At 62.6% G+C, this 17,120-nt stretch overlaps 2 protein-coding genes across 3 annotated transcripts; both read right to left on the minus strand.

The window, feature by feature from the left end:
• Window positions 1–406: 406 nt before the first annotated feature.
• GHDC (GH3 domain containing) lies at window positions 407–3,328 on the minus strand. Its single transcript, XM_058041899.1, has 8 exons — window positions 3,090–3,328; window positions 2,879–3,009; window positions 2,232–2,808; window positions 1,817–2,000; window positions 1,657–1,728; window positions 1,421–1,554; window positions 1,226–1,314; window positions 407–1,140 (listed from the first exon to the last, which is right to left on the minus strand). Exons 1-8 carry the CDS (start codon window positions 3,286–3,288, stop codon window positions 940–942), a joined length of 1,587 nt encoding a protein of 528 aa, XP_057897882.1. The 5' UTR covers window positions 3,289–3,328; the 3' UTR covers window positions 407–939.
• A 481-nt stretch (window positions 3,329–3,809) lies between these two features.
• On the minus strand, window positions 3,810–12,429 carry LOC131094310 (signal transducer and activator of transcription 5B). Of its 2 annotated transcripts, none has more exons than XM_058041901.1 (19): window positions 12,344–12,429; window positions 9,138–9,275; window positions 8,897–9,053; window positions 8,725–8,814; window positions 8,407–8,581; window positions 8,202–8,332; window positions 7,960–8,111; window positions 7,740–7,895; window positions 7,478–7,657; window positions 7,266–7,353; window positions 7,056–7,178; window positions 6,814–6,906; window positions 6,496–6,702; window positions 6,234–6,328; window positions 6,037–6,167; window positions 5,283–5,438; window positions 5,029–5,080; window positions 4,722–4,829; window positions 3,810–4,654 (listed from the first exon to the last, which is right to left on the minus strand). In XM_058041901.1, the coding sequence occupies exons 2-19, from the start codon at window positions 9,263–9,265 to the stop codon at window positions 4,528–4,530; spliced, it is 2,349 nt and encodes a 782-aa protein (XP_057897884.1). In that variant the 5' UTR covers window positions 9,266–9,275; window positions 12,344–12,429; the 3' UTR covers window positions 3,810–4,527. The 2 variants fall into 2 exon arrangements, with proteins under 2 accessions (XP_057897884.1, XP_057897883.1); XM_058041900.1 differs by having other exon boundaries at window positions 5,268–5,438.
• Between the last annotated feature and the right edge of the window lie 4,691 nt (window positions 12,430–17,120).

Below are 17,120 nucleotides of genomic sequence, written 5' to 3' on the forward strand. Positions count from 1 at the left end.
GGCCTCGGCCAGGTTAATCCCTGGAGGGGGATGCTTTGCTTTGTGTGAGCCTTGCTCAAGACATCATCTTCTGCCCACCAGCAGCTGCTGCGGTACAGCAGGTGCCCCACACGCCCTCACCAGCCCTGGAAATAACCCTTAATGAGCAGGAGGGGAAATGACCAGTCCCTCCCGAGGGTACACATGTGCCTCAAAGGCACAAAGAGCCTGGTGCCCCCAGAGGGCTCAGCTGGTTAAATATTCATGGCTGCCCCTTCCCCAGGACGCCTGAGAACAGCAGCAACTCCTCAGCCCCCAGAGCAGCCAGATTGCTTGAGCAATCTCTTTAATGAAGATTAAAAATAATAGTCTAAAAAAATCAATCCCAGAGTGCGGTCCTTTATTTATTTCAAAAAGATAATCCTCCTTTATTTTGCATTTGGTTTTCAAAGCATTAAAAGCAGCCCTCACCGGAGCTTACTCTTAAACCAGTGGACATGCACTGGGGCTGCTCTGTGACACCTGCCACCAGCAGCCCCCTGAGCCCTGCCTGCAGTGTCCCTGCCAGGGGACAAAATGCCACAGGGCCCCAGGGATGAGGCACGGCTCTCCTGCTGCTGCTGTTGCTGCAGGTTTCCACTGAGTATCAGCCATGGGCTGTGGTGTCCCTTGGGACAGGCACACACTGCACTGTGGCTGCAGGTGCTGCCAAGGCACTGAGTGAGGGGGTCCTGCAGCTGCCCCCCGAGGCTCCCAAGCTCCTGCTCCACCTCCACAGCATCAGTGAGTGGTGCCAGCTGCTGCCACGGATCACGGTCAAGCTCGCTGTCTCCATTTGCTCCACTCAGGCAAGCCCTTGGGGATGAGCACCTTGTCCCCACACCCTCCCACCCCGGGGACACGGCCCCTCCTCAGAGGGTGCATGCCAGGCAGGAAGGGCTGCGGGGTGCCAAGGCTGCCCTAGGAGATGACTGCTCCCTGGATGAGCTGGAGCAGCTGCTCCTCACGCAGGACCCTGGGCATGGGCACGGGGGAGCCCAGCGCTTCCCGCAGGCGGGCGAAGCTCCTGGGCCTCACCAGGTGCAGCCGCAGGGGCCCGATGCTGCCCTTGAAGCGGAAGGATTTGTAGACGGGGAAATCCTCCTGGAGACACTGGTCCAGCTGCAAGGAGAGGGCCTGTGCTGGTGCCACGCTGCCACACCAGCTGTGTCCTTCAGCCCCAGGGCAGAGCCCGTGTCCTGCTCACCTTGTAGCGCTGCACCTCCGACAGGTCCCGCAGGCCCTGCAGCTCCAGGAACACCTCGTAGTGAGGGGCAGAGGGCCCTGAGGAGTCACCTGGAGCAGAACCACGGGTAGGTTAAAGCTGCCAGAATTGGCTGCAGACCCCCATGCAGTGCCAGCTACACTTTTAGGGGGATTTGGACAGCTCAGAAGAACTCACCCAGCAGGCTGCTCTCCACACAGACATAGTCAACAAGGCAAGCACCCGGCCACAGGCTCAGGGTGCGGCACAGGCTCTGGCAGAACTGCTCCTCAGGGATGCTCTCGCCTCTCACATTCAGTGTCTGGCTCTCCCTGAGGTGCAGGGACACAGGGTGGGTCACTGGCACCCTCCTGTCAAACCCTGCCTGTAAACCAGTTCCCTGAGGTGAGGGACAGGCATTGGGGCGTCCTCACCTGCGCACAGGCTCCACCACAGGACACTGCTTGTGGAAGCCTGTCACCTTCAGCACCTCCCCAGTACGGCACCTGCAGGGCAGGGGGGTGTCAGGGGGGACATGGGTGCACGGGGCTGGGGCAGGCAGCCCCCCAGGGCTACACAGCAGGGAGGAGGCACCTGTACTCTCCTGGCTGGGCTGTCACAACCAGCCCGTACTCACGGCCCTCCCAGAGCTCATCCAGCAGCACCGTCCGTGGCTCCTTGCTGGCGGGGCAGGGCAGGAACTCGCAGAAAGCCCAGTCAGGGCACAGCACGAATCGGGGCACTGGCTCCGCTGGCCACAGGTTCACACCAAGCAGGGCTGGGCAGAGGCAGCAGGTGGCAATGTGAGCTCCCCAGACCCCCCTGCTCACCCACAGAAACCTCACCCCTCTCCAAGGGGCAGAATTTTGCTGGTGCCAGGACTGAGGTGTTTTCAGGCTGCAGGAAGGGAATGCAGCACGGAGATGGGGCAGGGAAATCTGTGCTGCCATATGGCAGCAGCTCCCTGTGGGCACCCTGGGGACACAACCAGCGTCCTGGGGACACTCACCTCCTGCTGCCTGGTAGAAGGGGCAGTAGAAGGGCAGCCCCCGGCAGTCGGCCCGGCGGAGGGAGTCGCAGTAGAGCCGCTCCGTGCCGCACATCGTTCTCACCACCACCACCTCCAGCCGCGGCCACAGCCGCAGCACGATGCCCTCAAAGCCGTGGGCACACTGATCACGGAGCTCGGTCGCCCGGGCCACAGCAGGGCTCAGCAGCGCCTGCAGCTCCTCCCGCAGCTCCTCGGGCAGGCCGGGCTGGGGGCTCAGCCTGCCCAGCTCCAGCTCCTGCGCCAGCCGCGGCCATTCCGTGCGCAGGGTCAGCAGCGCGTCGCGCAGCTCGGCTGCCAGCCCGGCCTCCAGCACATGCAGGGCACGCCGCCGCAGGGCGAAGAGCAGCTGCAGCCGCAGCGCTGCGGCCCGAGAGGGCAGCACGGCGGCCGCGGCCGGGGTGCAGTACAGGGTGGGCAGCGGCCACCCCGCCGGGGCGCGGGGACAGCCGGGGCTCCAGTGCAGCACGGCCGTGCCCCGGCGGGTCAGAGCCCGTGGAAAGGCGGCGCCGAGAGCATCCAGGTAGAGCAGGGAGCCCTGCGAGGGAGGGTGGGTCAGGAGGGCAGACCCTGCGGGATCCGCGCCCAGCCGCCCGCCGCTCCCGTACCTGCAGCCGGGGGTCGGTGTCGCAGCAGCTGGGCAGCAAAGCCCAGAGATACGGTGGAGGAAGCGGAGCTGCCGGCGCTTCGTCCTTACAGGGCTGCCCCAAGGGGTGCTGCTCCTGGAACTCCTCCCAGCCTGCCGGGAGAGGCACAAACTGAGAAGGGAACCACGGGACCGACCCCTTCCCGCGGCGCTTCCCGCAGCCCCGCGCTCACCGCCGGCCCGGCCGGTGCCCAGCAGGCGCCGCAGCCGCCGCTCCTGCCTCAGCCGCACATGGCTGTCCGGAGCCTCCAGCCGCCGCCGGTACCGGGCCCCGACGCGGCGCACCGCGGAATGGATTAAACGGTGCCGTAATGCGGGGACAGCCATGGCCACAGCCAGGGCCACGGCCACGGCCACCAGCGCCACCAGCATCGCGGAACGCGGGCACCGCCCCGGGCACGGAGCGGCCCCGGACCCCCCTCACCCACGCCGGCTATTCCGCCTCCGGCAGAAATGACGGAGATTTATCGCGCCCGGCGCCGCCCCCCTCCCCGCTTCAGTTTTATTTTCATTTTCACCTTTACACAGCACACCCCGGGCCCCCCGCCCGGCGGGGAATTCAACCGCAACTGAACCCCCAGTACCAGCGCCCTCTACCCCTCCAGCAAGAGCAAGCTCCTTCTTTGGAAAAACAGAACTATTGATCCGGTTTATTTTGCTTTTTGCCCAGCCCACCCCTGCTCCTCAGGGCAGCCCTCCCGCCCGGACAGAGACCCCGGATCCGCCCAGCTTGTGCCAACGGAGCCCGACGACCCCGCCCTCGGAGATAGGAACCCCACACACCGGGCCCAGCGCCGGCATTCATCTACTGCACCCAAGATGAGGAGCTCCCCAGAGGGACCCTCCTCTGTCCCAAAACACACGTGGCACCCAGAGCTTTTGTGTTACAAAAATATTCCGTGCTTTATTTACTCTGTGATAGAAAAATAACATGGCCAGGACCCCAGAGTTTCCCGCCCAGGCGAGGGCAGAAGCAGCGGGCAGAGGGCTCCGCTCCCCCAAACCCCCTGCCCACCCCACTGCCCTCGCTGGGTGCCCTCGCACCCTGCCACCCTCACGCTGCACCGGCTCCAGAGGGGACACCGAGGCCGGCAGCCGGAGGAGCTCCTGCATCCTTGGGGACAGAGGAGAGGATGAGGTGCAGGGACCCTGCCACTGTGGAGCAGAGCACCAGCACGGGCTGGGGGAGCCCTGGCAGAACCCCTCCTCTGCCCTCTGCCCTCACGCAGCCCTGGGCACGGAGCCGCGGGGAGAACAAGAAGGCGACATGTACATTCTTAGTGACGACTGCGAAAGCGAACCTGAGGCCGGGCTGGGGGCCCCCAGCAGCCCCACAGGGGGGGTCAGGGGCTGCAGGGCCAGTGCTGGCAGAAGCGGAAAGCCGAAGCTGGGCCTCTTAAAAGGAACATACAGGAAAACCATGCGACAAATCCGCTGCCGTTTTATACAAGGGCATAAACACCAAAGAGCTGGACGCCAGCCTGTGTTTCGGGGCAGCACAGAGCAAATCCTGGGGGCAGGGCCCACCCGCTGTCCCCTGGCACAGAGACACGAACACAGCACAGTCCCCGCAGCGCCGGGGCCAGGGGCAAGGGAGCAGGCGCCTGCCTGTCACGACTGGGCGTGGGGGATCCACTGACTGTCCACGGGGCGCCGCAGCAGCTCCTCCACGTGCCTCGCCACATCCATCGTGTCTTCCAGGTCAAAATCACCCTCGGGGTCCAGCACAGGGTCGGGGCTGTGGGAGGCAGGCGGTGAGGGGAGGAGCAGCTGCAGCGGTGCAGGGGTAGGGGTGTGGTACTCACTTCTGGGTGTACATGTTGTAATGAGGCTGGGAGCAGACGGCAGGCGAGGGGGCCTGGTCCATGTAGGTGGCCCCTCCAGGGGCAGAATCTCCTGATGCATTGACAAACCTGTGGGGAAGGGTCTCATGAGCACTGGGTGCCCTGTGGGTGAGGTCACCGAGATCTCTCACAAGGCTCAGCACCAATGTGGCCATTGATGGTGGCTCTGAGCTCCTCAGTGCCCTGGGGTGCCACCCAACCCAGCCAATTCAATGCTGGGAACCCATGGCAACCACTGCCCAGGATCTCCCTTCGGGGTCAAACTTACTCTGGCACCACTTGCTTGATCTGTGGCTTCACATATCCATCCACAGCTTTAGCTAGAGAGAAGGAAGCAGCACTGAGGCCCCAAACTCCAGCACATGCCACGACCCCAGGCAGTGCTGGGGGCTCACACGTGGCCAGATGCCGAACCCCTGTGGGGCCGGGGGAGGCTGAGAACACCAGCTCCATCCTGGCTGGATGCACAAAAGAGGGGACACATGAGGGGTGGAGGGACAGCGCTACCTGGCGTGGACTCACAGAGAACCGGCGTGTAGTACTTGGAGAACACCTCGTCCTTGGGCCGGTCGGGGAACACGTAGTTGAGGTAACTGAGATCCCCGAGGCGGTCAGCCAAGGAGCGGATGGAGAAGTCCCTGGTGGTGAAAGGCATCAGGTTCCAGAACATCCTCTCAGCTGCAAGAGAAGCGTGAGGATCATGGTGAATCCTGGAGTTTGCAGCAGCTCCTGGCTGTGGTCTGGACATCAAGCAGCAAACAGCAGTCCCACACTGCATCCCTCCCCCAGAAACAGTTGAGGATAGAGCACAGGTCCCTAGAAAATGGGATAAGAAAGGAAACACAGCGAAGCCAAGGCAGGTCTGGCCTCATCCTGACACTTTCCCCAACCATGGGGCTCTCTGGTGCTTCTCAGTTATGTGGCCCTCCAAAGGACACTCTTCTGAACGGCAACAGACTCCTGCATGGGGTTAGGCCACCCCTGACAACCCCTGCACTGGGGAGCACCACGGAGTAACTGGATTTTGTACAGGCCACATAATTTCTCAGGGCTGGGTTGAAGGCTTCAGCCTGGGCCCTCCTCAGGGCCTGACACAGCCATGGCTGCAGTGAGTGGCGCCGCTCCCCATGACACAGCCAAGGCATTCTGGGGGCTCTGGCGCTCTCCTCTTTCCTGAGGATAACTCCAGCCTGCCTGCTGTGGCAGTGCCAGTGCCCCAGGGGCATAAGGTGGCCTGGCTGGGATCCAGGGATGCCAGTGCCTGGCACACACTCACAGGAGTCGAACTTCCAGGCAATGGTGATGCCACCGATCTCCGAGTCGCTGAAGCGCAGGAGGAAGGTCCCGTCGGGCTTGTTGATGAGCAGGTCGTGCGCCTGCTGCTTGTTGACGAAGCCCAGGATGGCCCTAGGCAGAGTAGGGCGTCAGGGCTTGGGGCTCGGGCCAGGCTGCACAGGGCAGGGCGGCTCTTACCCGTCATTCCAGTGCGGCTTCAAATGCTTCTTCAGCACCTCCATGACCCCGTCAAACCACTGCCAGAAGGTGTAATTCCTCCCAGGCAGGTTTTCCTGTTGAAATCTCCAGATAATGAGCACTCCTGTCAGCAGCCTCTGAGCCACTGTTACACAGCACAGACATTGGGTGCAGCAGCAGAGACTCAGGGTGAGGTACACCCCCATCCAGCCCCACAAGCACGAGCACTGGGGGGGCTCTGGGCAGAGCCCAGGCCACTTACCCGGTTGAACTGGGACCAGGACACTGTGGTGCTGCTATAGTCCTCCAAGTGGGAGCTGGTGCTGTTGAAGAGCTTTTGTGCCAGGAACACCAGGTTCTCCTTGGTCAGACCACGGCTGCTCTGCACCTCTGCCTTGAACTTCATGTTGAGCGCCTCGCAGAGCTGTGGCCACTGCACTTTGTCGGGCACAGCGAAGGGCACGCGGCCCTGGGGGCAGAGAGCATGGTCAGCTCTGCCTGATGTCCCACCAGGAGGCTGAGCCCTACTCCCACACTGGGCAGATGGGGCCTGTCCTGTCCCCACGGCACTGGCACTCACGGGCTCGGCAAAGGCGTTGTCCCAAAGCACAGTGGCCGTGGCATTGTTGTCCTGGCTCCCATGCACAATCACCACCACAGGCAGGGACAGCGTCTGCCGAGAGGAAGGAGACCGGAATGGGCTGTGGGGCACCAAGGGAGCATCACCCACGGGCACCCACATGGCCCCAGCCCAGCCCCACTCCTGTGGGCACAGTGCCCATGGCTTGCCTAGGCCCTGCAGAAGGGACATGGTGGCTTTACCTTCACCTGGAAGACGAGCTCGTTCCCACCAACACTGAACTGCGACTCGAAGAGGATGGTGAATTTCTCCTCTGTCACTGACTCAGCCCCGCGGCGATCTGAGCGCTTGATCCGCTTCAGGGACTGCAGGGACGTCACGGATGAGCATGGAGGAACAGATGGGGACACAGGGGGACACAAGGGGACAGGATGGGGAACAGGGGCACTCACCATGTTGCGGAAGTGGGCGCTGAGTGTCCCAGTGGCCTGGTGATACTCCATCACACAGCAGTTGTTGAGGATCTCCCCGCTGCTCTCACTGCCACAGGAATGCACACAGAGTCAGGGCACACCAGGACTGGGAGCTGTGCAAAGTGCAGCCCTTCCCCCTGCTCCCCACTGCCTTGGCACCCCAGCCACACACCCCCAGCCCCTGGCATTACTTGCGGGTGCTCTCGTTCTTCAGCAGGGCCTTGGCTTGCTGCTCACTGATGATGGTGGCCTTCACTTGGGGGGGGTTCATGTGCACATTCAGCTTGCCGCCCACCAGGAGCCTCACAGTGGCTGCAAACTTGGTCTGTGTCTTCAGCACTTGGGGGGGCTGCTTCTCGATGATGAAGGTGCTGGGGGGGCAAGAGAATCAAGGGGGCTGGGAAGGGGAGCAGAGCCAAACTGGCCCCACACCCAGCTGGGCCCAACTTGTACCTGGTGACCAGGGCAGAGATGATGTCAGTGATGGTTCCATTCAGCTCTGACAGCATCTCCTCCACTGGGCCTGGGATCGGCAGCTGCTGGCACAGGTGCTCAGCTCGGCGGATCTGCTGCCGGTTCTGCCAGATGATCTCTGCCAGCTTCTCGCACCTGGGGGGAGCAGGGTCAGCACCCACTGGGCTCAGCACCCCACCCCACCCCACCAGGCACTCACCAGGTCTGCAGCACATCCAAGGTGCCTTCGGGTGGGCCCCCATTCCCTGCCAGCTGCTGCCGACGCTTCCACTGGATCAGCTCATCATCCAGGATGGTTGTTTGCTGCTTGCGCAGCAGCTGCAGCGTCTTCTGGTGCTTCTCAGCCAGGTCCTGCGAGGTGGGACAACATCAGGGCTGCAGGGACAGTGTCACAGGGCATCATGGGGACAGCATCACGGGGAACCAGGCGGCATCACTCACCACACGGTACTGCTGTAGTGTCTGGGCCTCACGGTGCAGCCAGGCCTCCAGCGACGCCTTCTTCTGCTGCAGCGTCGTCTCCCGTGACATGCGCTCCTGGGGGCCCAGCTGGGAGAGCTGGGAGAACTGGGCTGGGGGACAGGGCACGGTGTTAGGGCTGGCCCTGCCAGCACCCCAGGCCCATGCCCCTCGGCCCCCCACCCACCTTGGAGTCGCATGTTCTCCTGGTACTGGATGATGAAGTATTCCTGTGTCTGCTGCAGCTTTTTGAGCTCATTCTCCGAGTCCTGAGTGATGAGCCGCAGCTCCTCGAAGGTCTGGTTGATCTGCAGGTGCTTCTGGGACATGGCGTCCACCAGGGAGCCAGATGGGGAAGGGCTCTGCACGGGGCACAGGGTGTGCTCAGCACAGTGTGGGAACCCTCCCTGTTCCAGCCTCAGAGCTGCTCCCATCATCATGGAGAAGAGCCCCCGAGCATCCCCCCAGCCTCTCCCTCTCCTCACCCCTCCCAGCCCACACTCACATTGTTTGCCTCCCGCACCAGCCGCTGCTCGTGGTAGAGGATGTGCCGGATGCAGCGCACCAGCTCCATGGGGCACCGGTCATACGTGTTCTGTGGGGAGAGCACTGCCTGAGCCAGGCACGGGGCAGGGACCCCCCTGGCCCTGCACCCCTGCTCACAGCCCCCCACTCGCCTGCAGCTGCGTGGCGTAGTGCCCCAGCTTGATCTTCAGCAGGAAGCCGTCCTCACCCACTTGGTGGTCTGCCTTCTTCTGCAGCTCCTGGATCAGCCCCTCCAGAAGCTGGGTCGCTTTCACATTCTCCTGGGGGTTGTCAAGGTCAATGGAGTCCCTGTGTGTGGATCAGAGGGGTGTCAGGGCACCTGTACCCTGGGGCAGCCACAGCACCCCCAGGGAAGGGCACACCCTGACCTACCATGCCTGGCTCTCGATCCACTGTGACAGGTAATGCCGCACCTCGATGGGGAAGTGCTGCCCATAGAGCGCCTGCATCTGCCGCAGGGCTTCGCCCTGGAGCTGCTGGGCCTGGATCCACACCGCCATGGTTCAGCACCTGTGGGGAGACACGCTGTCAGGGCACCAGCAGGAGACAGGCAGGCACTGTGCTGCAAGGGGTCCAGCCCCGGCTGTCCCCACACCCTCTGCAGGAGTGCCCGAGTCCCTGTGGTGCCAGCCCTGTCTCCAGCTGCTGAAAGAAAGGGCGTGCGGGGGCAGTGGACCCCGGCTCTGAGTCACCCCCTCTTTTCTAGGAACAGCCCTGGGGGTGCCCAGGGCCAGGGACGTGCCTCTGCATGGCCTCTCCACATGGTTCTCATTTCCCCTCAGTGCACCACGGGATCGCAGCCATCGCTGGCCACGCGAATGAGGAAACAGGCCAGGGGGAGGGAGGGCTGCCCAGAAATCCAGGGTGACGCAGAGCAGAGGCCCCCCCTGCATCCACCCCGCTCCTGCCCACACCCTGGCAGCGCCAGCAGGCAGGAGCAGCCCCAGCCCCACGAGCCCACGTGGCACCACAGTCCCTGATGAGTCCCTTGTGTGCCCCAAGTCCTGGTGGAGACACACAGACCTTCCCAAAGCAGTTTTGGGGCAGCTCTGGCTCCATGCAGGGATTCCAACCACTACACAGCCTCGGTTCCCCCGGGGGCAGGCAGGGGTAAGATGGTGGTGACAGCACCTCTATTAAAATCCAGCGTGTCCCCTGGGTCACCTGTGGCTAGAGGGGGCTGGAGAAACAGCCTGCAGCTGACTGTGTGAGGGTGATGTGACAGTGAGTGACACAGGAGGGTCTGGGGGGCTCAAGGCCCCCCTGAGTGAGGAGGCAGTAGCACAGTAAACAGCATTTAGATACACTCACACTCTATCCACCTGGGATTTGGCACCACACAGAGGGGCCAGGCAGGGGCACAAGGCCTTGGACGTGTCCCAAGGCCGGGTGACCACGCCAGAACCTGATCACTGCACTGGCTGGTGACAAGCAGAGGGGCTGAGCCAGTGGGGGCTGTGCTTCCCCCTCTCCCCGAAGCATTTTGTTCAGCCTCAGAAATACCCAGTGGGTCACAGGGCTCCAAAAGAGCTGGTGCTGTCACACAGTGAGGGGCACATGCTGGGGGACAGTGGCAGCAGGTCCGAGCGGAGCAGCCACAGCCAGAGCCCCCGAGCCACGCACACCCGCCCCCGAACAGGAAGAGGAACAATAACCCAGAGCTGGCTAAAAATGAATTTTTCCTCTATAAAAAGGGAGGAACATTTCCACATTCACAGAAATCACCAAGCTGGAAATGCTGCTGGCAAGGAGGGGCCTGGGGAGGCAGAAGAACGCCAGCAAGGAGGAAAGGGAAGGTGGGATGGCTGACAGCAGGACATGCTGCTGTTGGAAATTGTGGACGTTTGATAAGGGGCAGAGCCAAGAACAGCCACGCCAGTGCCACTGCACCACAAAGTGACCGAAGTCCCCAGCACTGTGGGGACATCTGCACGGACACAGAGCAAACAGACACTGCCCTGCCTGTTGATAAAATGGTGATCTCTTCCCATCTCACAGTGACAAAACACTTCCTACTCCACTCTAGCATGTTGTTAAGCAACGAGTCTCTGGCTGCTCTGTGGTGAGCTGGCAGGCACTGCATTTGGCCAGTGCCAGCCTGGGAGCAGGAGCACCAGCACCACAGCTGCCTCTACAAGGGGCTGTGCAGTGGCTGACAGTGGCAGAGCTCACCTGGTGTGTGCCCCAAAACAACATTTGCACCAGGCTTGAGCACAACCTCCACAAACACTGTCAGTGCAGCAGGACATGCAATTTCTCCTGGGGAAAATTTGTCTCATTTCTGTCTCACCTGGGGGACAAACCAAACCTCCCCATGGGCTGCAGGGCACCATGACCACCCCAGCACAAGCAACCAGTGCCACCTGCCACGGGCAGACTTTTGGCCCTGAGACTCAGCACAGCTAGGGCAGCAACTCTGTTTCAGCACAAGCTGCAGCACCATGGTGCCACCGTGATCCCTTTCCAGGCAGCCCTGCCTCCTCCATCACCTTCCAGCATCACACTCCTCGGTGACACCACCAGCTGCCCGAGGGATGGGAATCCAGGGACAGATCCAGCCCCACGTCCAGGGACATTCACCCACCCCAGAGCCACCTCCAGCCCCAGCAGGGCCACTGCAGCCTCAAGCACTGCCATGGGTCAGCCACGCACGGCAGCCACCGGCCCCATGCGCACTCCAACAACTGCAAGAGGCAGATAATTGTAGTGGTTTAGGCTACTTTGCATTTACTCGCTGGCAGCGAGCTGGAACCCACCCGCCACTGCAGCTCGGTTAACCAGCAGCACTCGACAAGCCACAGCGACGTGCTCACCAGACTGATTGCCTGTGAAGGGGCACAGGCAGCAGCTTCCCGGGCTAGGACCACTGCTGAGGAGAGACCCCAGAGCTGTGGGGAGGGACCCCAGCAACACAGGGACCGAGCAGGGAGAGGGGAACCAGCAGACATCATTTCTGCCTCTTACAGCCTCACTGCCCACTGCTGATGGGGAAGCACTGCGAAACCCAATGCAAAACAGGAGAAACCCACCCAAAAAGGGCACTCAGAAGGCCAGAGGCAGCAGCGAGGAGGAGAAAAGATGGGAAAGGTGGCAGCTCTGCTGGGGCTGGGGGCAACCAGGGGACTGACAGGATCACACTGGGAAAGGGTCACAGGCACAGTGGCAGTAGGCACCAGCAAGTCCCAAGCTGCAGGAGAGCCAGAGCACATCCGTTGGGCACACAAAAGGAGGGAAATGCCTCACAGGATGAGGACGGCAGCGGCAGCTTCCCATGTACACGGCAAAACCCAAACATAAGCAGCAGCTAGCCCGGAGCACGCTCTGCACGGGATGCTCACTGCAATCTGCCGCGGGGCGCTCCCGCACAGAGCCAGCCCAAAGACCTCCTCATGAGCAGGACACCCCTGCCCTGGCGCTGGCACAGCCCCCGACAGCAGCCCCTTGCCCAGAGCCATGCCCTGAAGGGCCAGGCAGGGGCGAAAGGCTAAGGCAAAGGCCTGGGGGGACCCCTGTGCTCTGGCTGTACCCCCCACCGCCCCACTCCCTCGACCCACGCAGTCCCTCGGCTCCCGCACTGCCCTTGGCCCGGTGCCCCGGCAGCCCGGGGGTCTCCGGAGCGGTGTCTTCGCGGGGCTGGGCTCCGGCGGCAGCGGCCCTGCCCCGCTGCGCCTCCCGCCGCAGTAAACACGGACACGTGGTTTCTCGGCACCTCCGGGAACCCGCGATCGCTTCCAGGTCAGAGCCGGCCCCGCTTGTGGCCGCAGGGCCGGACCGTGCACCCTGCGCCGGTGCGGCCGAGGGGCTCCGGTGCTGCCGCAGCCAGCGCTGCCGCTGCCCCCGGCGGGAAGCTGTCCCGCAGCCCTCCGAGCTGGGCGGCTCCAAGCAAGATTCCTTCAGGACAAGATCCGGCCCCCAGACGGGCCCCGGGCGCGGTGGAGGTGACAGCTGGGAGCGGCCGCCAGGCAGAGCAGAGCGGAGGGCTCCGGTTACCCACACACACACAGAGCCACCCCTCCGCCCTCAGCGGCCCCCTGGCCGCTCCAGCTCCCGCAGGGCCCCGCTGGAGCCAGTGGGGAGAGCCCAGTGCTACAGCCGCACCCACCGCGGTCAGGCCCCGCTGGAGCCGGTGTGGAGAGCCCGGTGCTGCAGCCGCACTCACCGCCCTCAGACCCCTCTGGAGCCCGGTGTGGAGAGCCCGCTCTGCAGCCGCACTCACCGCCCTCAGACCCCGCTGGAGCCGGTGTGGCGAGCCCGGTGCTGCAGCCGCGCTCACCGCGGTCAGGCCCCGCTGGAGCCGGTGTGGAGAGCCCGCTCTGCAGCCGCGCTCACCGCGGTCAGGCCCCGCTGGAGCCGGTGTGGAGAGCCCGGTGCTGCAGCCGCCCTCAGGCCCCGCTGTGCCCCCGGGCCGCTCTGGCGTCCGGCCCCAGGACAGCCGGGCTCCGGCTCGGGGCGGGCACAGCCGGGCTCCCGGGCGGCCGTTTCGCTGGCTGCGCACTACAGGAAGGAGCAGAGAGCAGCTATTTCCTTCCAAAATGTCAGGTGCCTGCGCGGGACAGCCTGCCCCCGAGTGCTGGCAGCCACCCGGCACACTGCGCCCCTCACAGCGCCCCGGGGCCAGAGCAGGCACAGCCGCTGTCCTGGGCAGGCACTGAGCCCCTGTGGCTGGCTGAGAGCCAGGGATGGGACCCCAGGAGTTTGGCATGGGGGGAGATGGGACCCCCTGACCTGCACCCCCGGCTTCGCTCACATCCCCCAGCCCACGGCCCTGGAGCCGAGCCTGCAGCGGGGACACCCAGGTGATGGTGAGCAGCCCCCAGCCCTGCACAGAGCTGTGGTATCAGCACATTGTGGAGCTAGAACAGGGGGCCAAGGGCTGCTCGCATGTTTTCCACCAGCCTGTGGTTTCCAGCTCTGGCTGGGAGGCGGCAGTGCCCACCGGCATGGGAGCGAGCTCCTTCTAGAAGCTCCGTGCTTTGATGGGGTTTGTTTGTCTCCCACAGAAAGAGGCAGCAACTGATGGCTTCGCCCCAGTGAGGAGGCAGCCGAACCATTCAGCCCACACTGGAAACATCTGTACCATGACACTCATGAAAGAGGCATGGCTGGCTCTGGTAATCCAACGTGCCCCCTAAGAGCAGAGGTGACATGTCCCCCAGCAGCAGAGCAGGTAGGCAGAGGTGGAACTAGTAGCACCAGGACTGTCCAGGTGCCCCAGCAACTCTGAGAGCCAAAAGCAGAGAATTCACACCGTGAATTCATGACCTCATGCTGCTCAGAGGGAACACCAGCCCCACACAGGCAGAGATGCCCCAGCTGGGACTGGTGCCAGGGGCATCGGTGCTGGGGGCTGCCAACAGCTCATCTCACACCACAGGCCAGGCTCTCAGCCTGCCAGCACTTGCCACCCTTGGGAAAAGTTTCCTCCTCACTCAGATTTCTTCCAATCAGAGAGGCCCAGAAACCTGCGTCAAACCAAAACCACCGAAATACCCAGCAAAATCCCTTGAATCCAACGGCTGGAACCTCAAGAAAACCTCAGTGCACCAAGAGCCACCCCGCGGCAGCCACAGCCAGGTACAGGCACTGCCCAGGCACCAGTGGGTTTCCCTCAGACGCTGAGCCTGCAGCAGGACCAGCACTGGTGGGCAGGACACAGGGTGCAGCCACATCAGCAGAGCCCAGTGCCCAACCAGCCCCATGGGCATGAGTCCAGTGTGGCCTCTGCAGGACATCCAGTGGGGAGCCCAGTCCCTGCCAGCACTGGTGCTGCCCCCACCATAAACCCCCAGACAGGATTAGAGAGGCTGGGCAGAGCTTTAATTACTCCTGGCTCCCTGGGGCCAAGCAGCTGAGTTAACCAGCTTTGGGGCTGGCACAGCAGGGAGTTGCCAGCTCAGAGTTCTGGAGCTTCCCCTGCCTTGGTGGGGGAATCCCAGGGCGGGCACAAAGCGACTGACCACCTGCAGCATCCCAGACTCTGGCCTTGCCCAGGCAGGGATGTGCAGCTGCCCCGTGCCAGGATGCTCAAGGAAGGGATTTTCCCTCCATGCTAATAATGCCCAACCCCAAATCCCTGTGATGCCACGCTGAGGGCACACCCCTGGGGTCCCACAGGTTCTGTGGCAGCCTCCTGCACCGAGGCCAAATCCATCCCAGCCCCTGGCTCGGTGCTAATCCCTGCTCAGACCTGTGCCAGCCCAGGAGGGATAGGCTGGGTGAAGGACCTGAGGATTAAGCTCATTTCAGCATCGAATTAGTCCCGATTGGGGTCTGGAGACACGATTTCATTTTCTCTGCCATGCTCCAGCGAGCGCACACAATGGCACTAATCCACCCACAGCCAGACTGGATTTGCTGGGCAGGACCCAGGTGGGCTGGGGGAGATGTGGGCAGCACAGGCACTGCTCTGACTGCATCCATCCCCTCGGGTCGATGCCATGCTCCAGCTCTCCTTGGGGCTGGGGACATGGTGCAGGAGCCTCCTCACCCCTGGCATGGCTGTCCTGGGCTAGCCCAGCTGGCACAGCACAGGTTTTTGGATGTGTGGTGAGCAGGGAGAGCCAGAGGGACACCAGAGCAGCTCCTGCATCCCCTCACTGCCTTCCCAGAGTTCATCCCCAGCAGCTCTGCACACAGAGATGCTCTTGCACCAAGTCAGCGGAGCAGGATGGAGAGGAGTAAAGCCTTGCCTTTGGAAGAGGGGATACACAGACATCCAGGGATGCTGGCAGGAGGGGGGACTAGTCAGACAGAGAATAAAACAACCAACACCGGTGGTTTGTGAAACAAAGTCCTCAGTCAAATCGAGAGAGGGGTGAAGCTCAACGTGCATTCATACAGACACAAATATGTCCAGGTGGGTTTTGGCTTTCCTGGCCCTGGGATGGGCTTTCCAGCCCCTGAAGCAGCAGCAGAGCCCCTGCCCCTGAGCTGCACCATAAGCCTCACACAGCATCTCCACAAGCAGGGCCAGAGAAGCTGCACCCCTGGGCCCACAGCCCAACAGCACCAGGGTCGGGTATTCGCACCAGAGAGGACAAAGATCATTTTACAGCATTTCCAGCTGGTGCAGGAGCTCAGAACTGCCAGCAAGAGCAGCTCTTCCTCTGCTAAAGGCTTTGCAGGGCCTTTGAGTGATAGAGGCCGGACAGAATGAGCACCCAGCACATGGTGGATAGGACTGGGTCGCTGCTTTGCTCTTTGAGGCAGCGCTCTCCAGCACCAGCCTTTTCCCCAGTTCCCTCCCCGGCAGAGCTGTGCTATAAACCAGCTCATAACACAAAGTTACACTGAAAGTGGAGATTGCAAAACTCACCAGTGACTGTTTGAACCGGGAATGGGTCGTGACTGTGCTGTGGTTCAGCTATGCTGCCGTGGCTGTCCCAGCTCGGCCGCACATCATTCCTGATACCGCGGGAAGCAGGACCCAGCGCTCAGGGAAGCACAGAGTGCCTGCGAGCAGCCCGTGCTCCTGGCCCCTCTGGTGCAGCCAGATGGGTGGATTCTGCTTTATCAGCAAGTCAGCTCAGCCCTATCGGCCAGGAAGCCGTGTTCACAGAGTGCCTCCCCCTCGACGTTTCCCAACGCGGCGGGAGCAGCGGCGTGCAGCAGCCTACCTTTTATCAGCCAGCAGATGTTGCTAGAACTGTTGCTGCATGTGAAATTCAGGCATGCCCAGCACCACTTGGATCCCTGCACCAGCCATGCGGTGCCAGGGTAAACACCCCCGCCCCCTTCCTCCCGGGATCAAAACACTTGGGGGTTGCAAAATAGACACCCCATGAAAGGAAAGGCATGCCACGGAAACATTACAGCTGTCGAGGCTACTTGTGCCGGAGCGTGCCGGAGCCCCGGAGCCAGCACAGCCTCCCAGGCTGGAGCTGCCTGCATGGCTGCAGAGCCGAGTCCTGACAAGGTGGGGACTCTAATCCCGACCCTAACCTTAACCCTAGCCATGCCCTGGCTTCCCTGCAGTGGCTGCTCCCAGCTCAGCACTCACAGTGTTGGGGACACTGCAGCCGGGCAGGCAGAGGGATGCTGCCACCAGCACAGGTACCCAGGGGATGCTGATGCCAGGGAGGTCCCATTCACTCTGCCTGCCATCCCACTGGCATCCCAGGGCTGCTGTGGAGCCTGTTGAGTGTGACCCACCTTACAGTCATTCCTTGCAAACTACAAAGTAATTTCCCAGCCGACAGGGCTGCTTCACTGTACTCGGCCCAAAGCAGTCGCCACTCGCCGCCCACGATGTCGCAGACAGCAGGGAGCAGGGATTTTTTGCAAGCAGGGTATCTGAGTTTTGCTATCACTCGAGAGAGAGCTGGGAAACCCCATGGCAAAGCCTTCGCCGTCACT

This window comes from Melospiza georgiana, chromosome 28, assembly GCF_028018845.1.
Source record: "Melospiza georgiana isolate bMelGeo1 chromosome 28, bMelGeo1.pri, whole genome shotgun sequence".
In the NCBI taxonomy this organism is placed as follows: domain Eukaryota; kingdom Metazoa; phylum Chordata; class Aves; order Passeriformes; family Passerellidae; genus Melospiza; species Melospiza georgiana.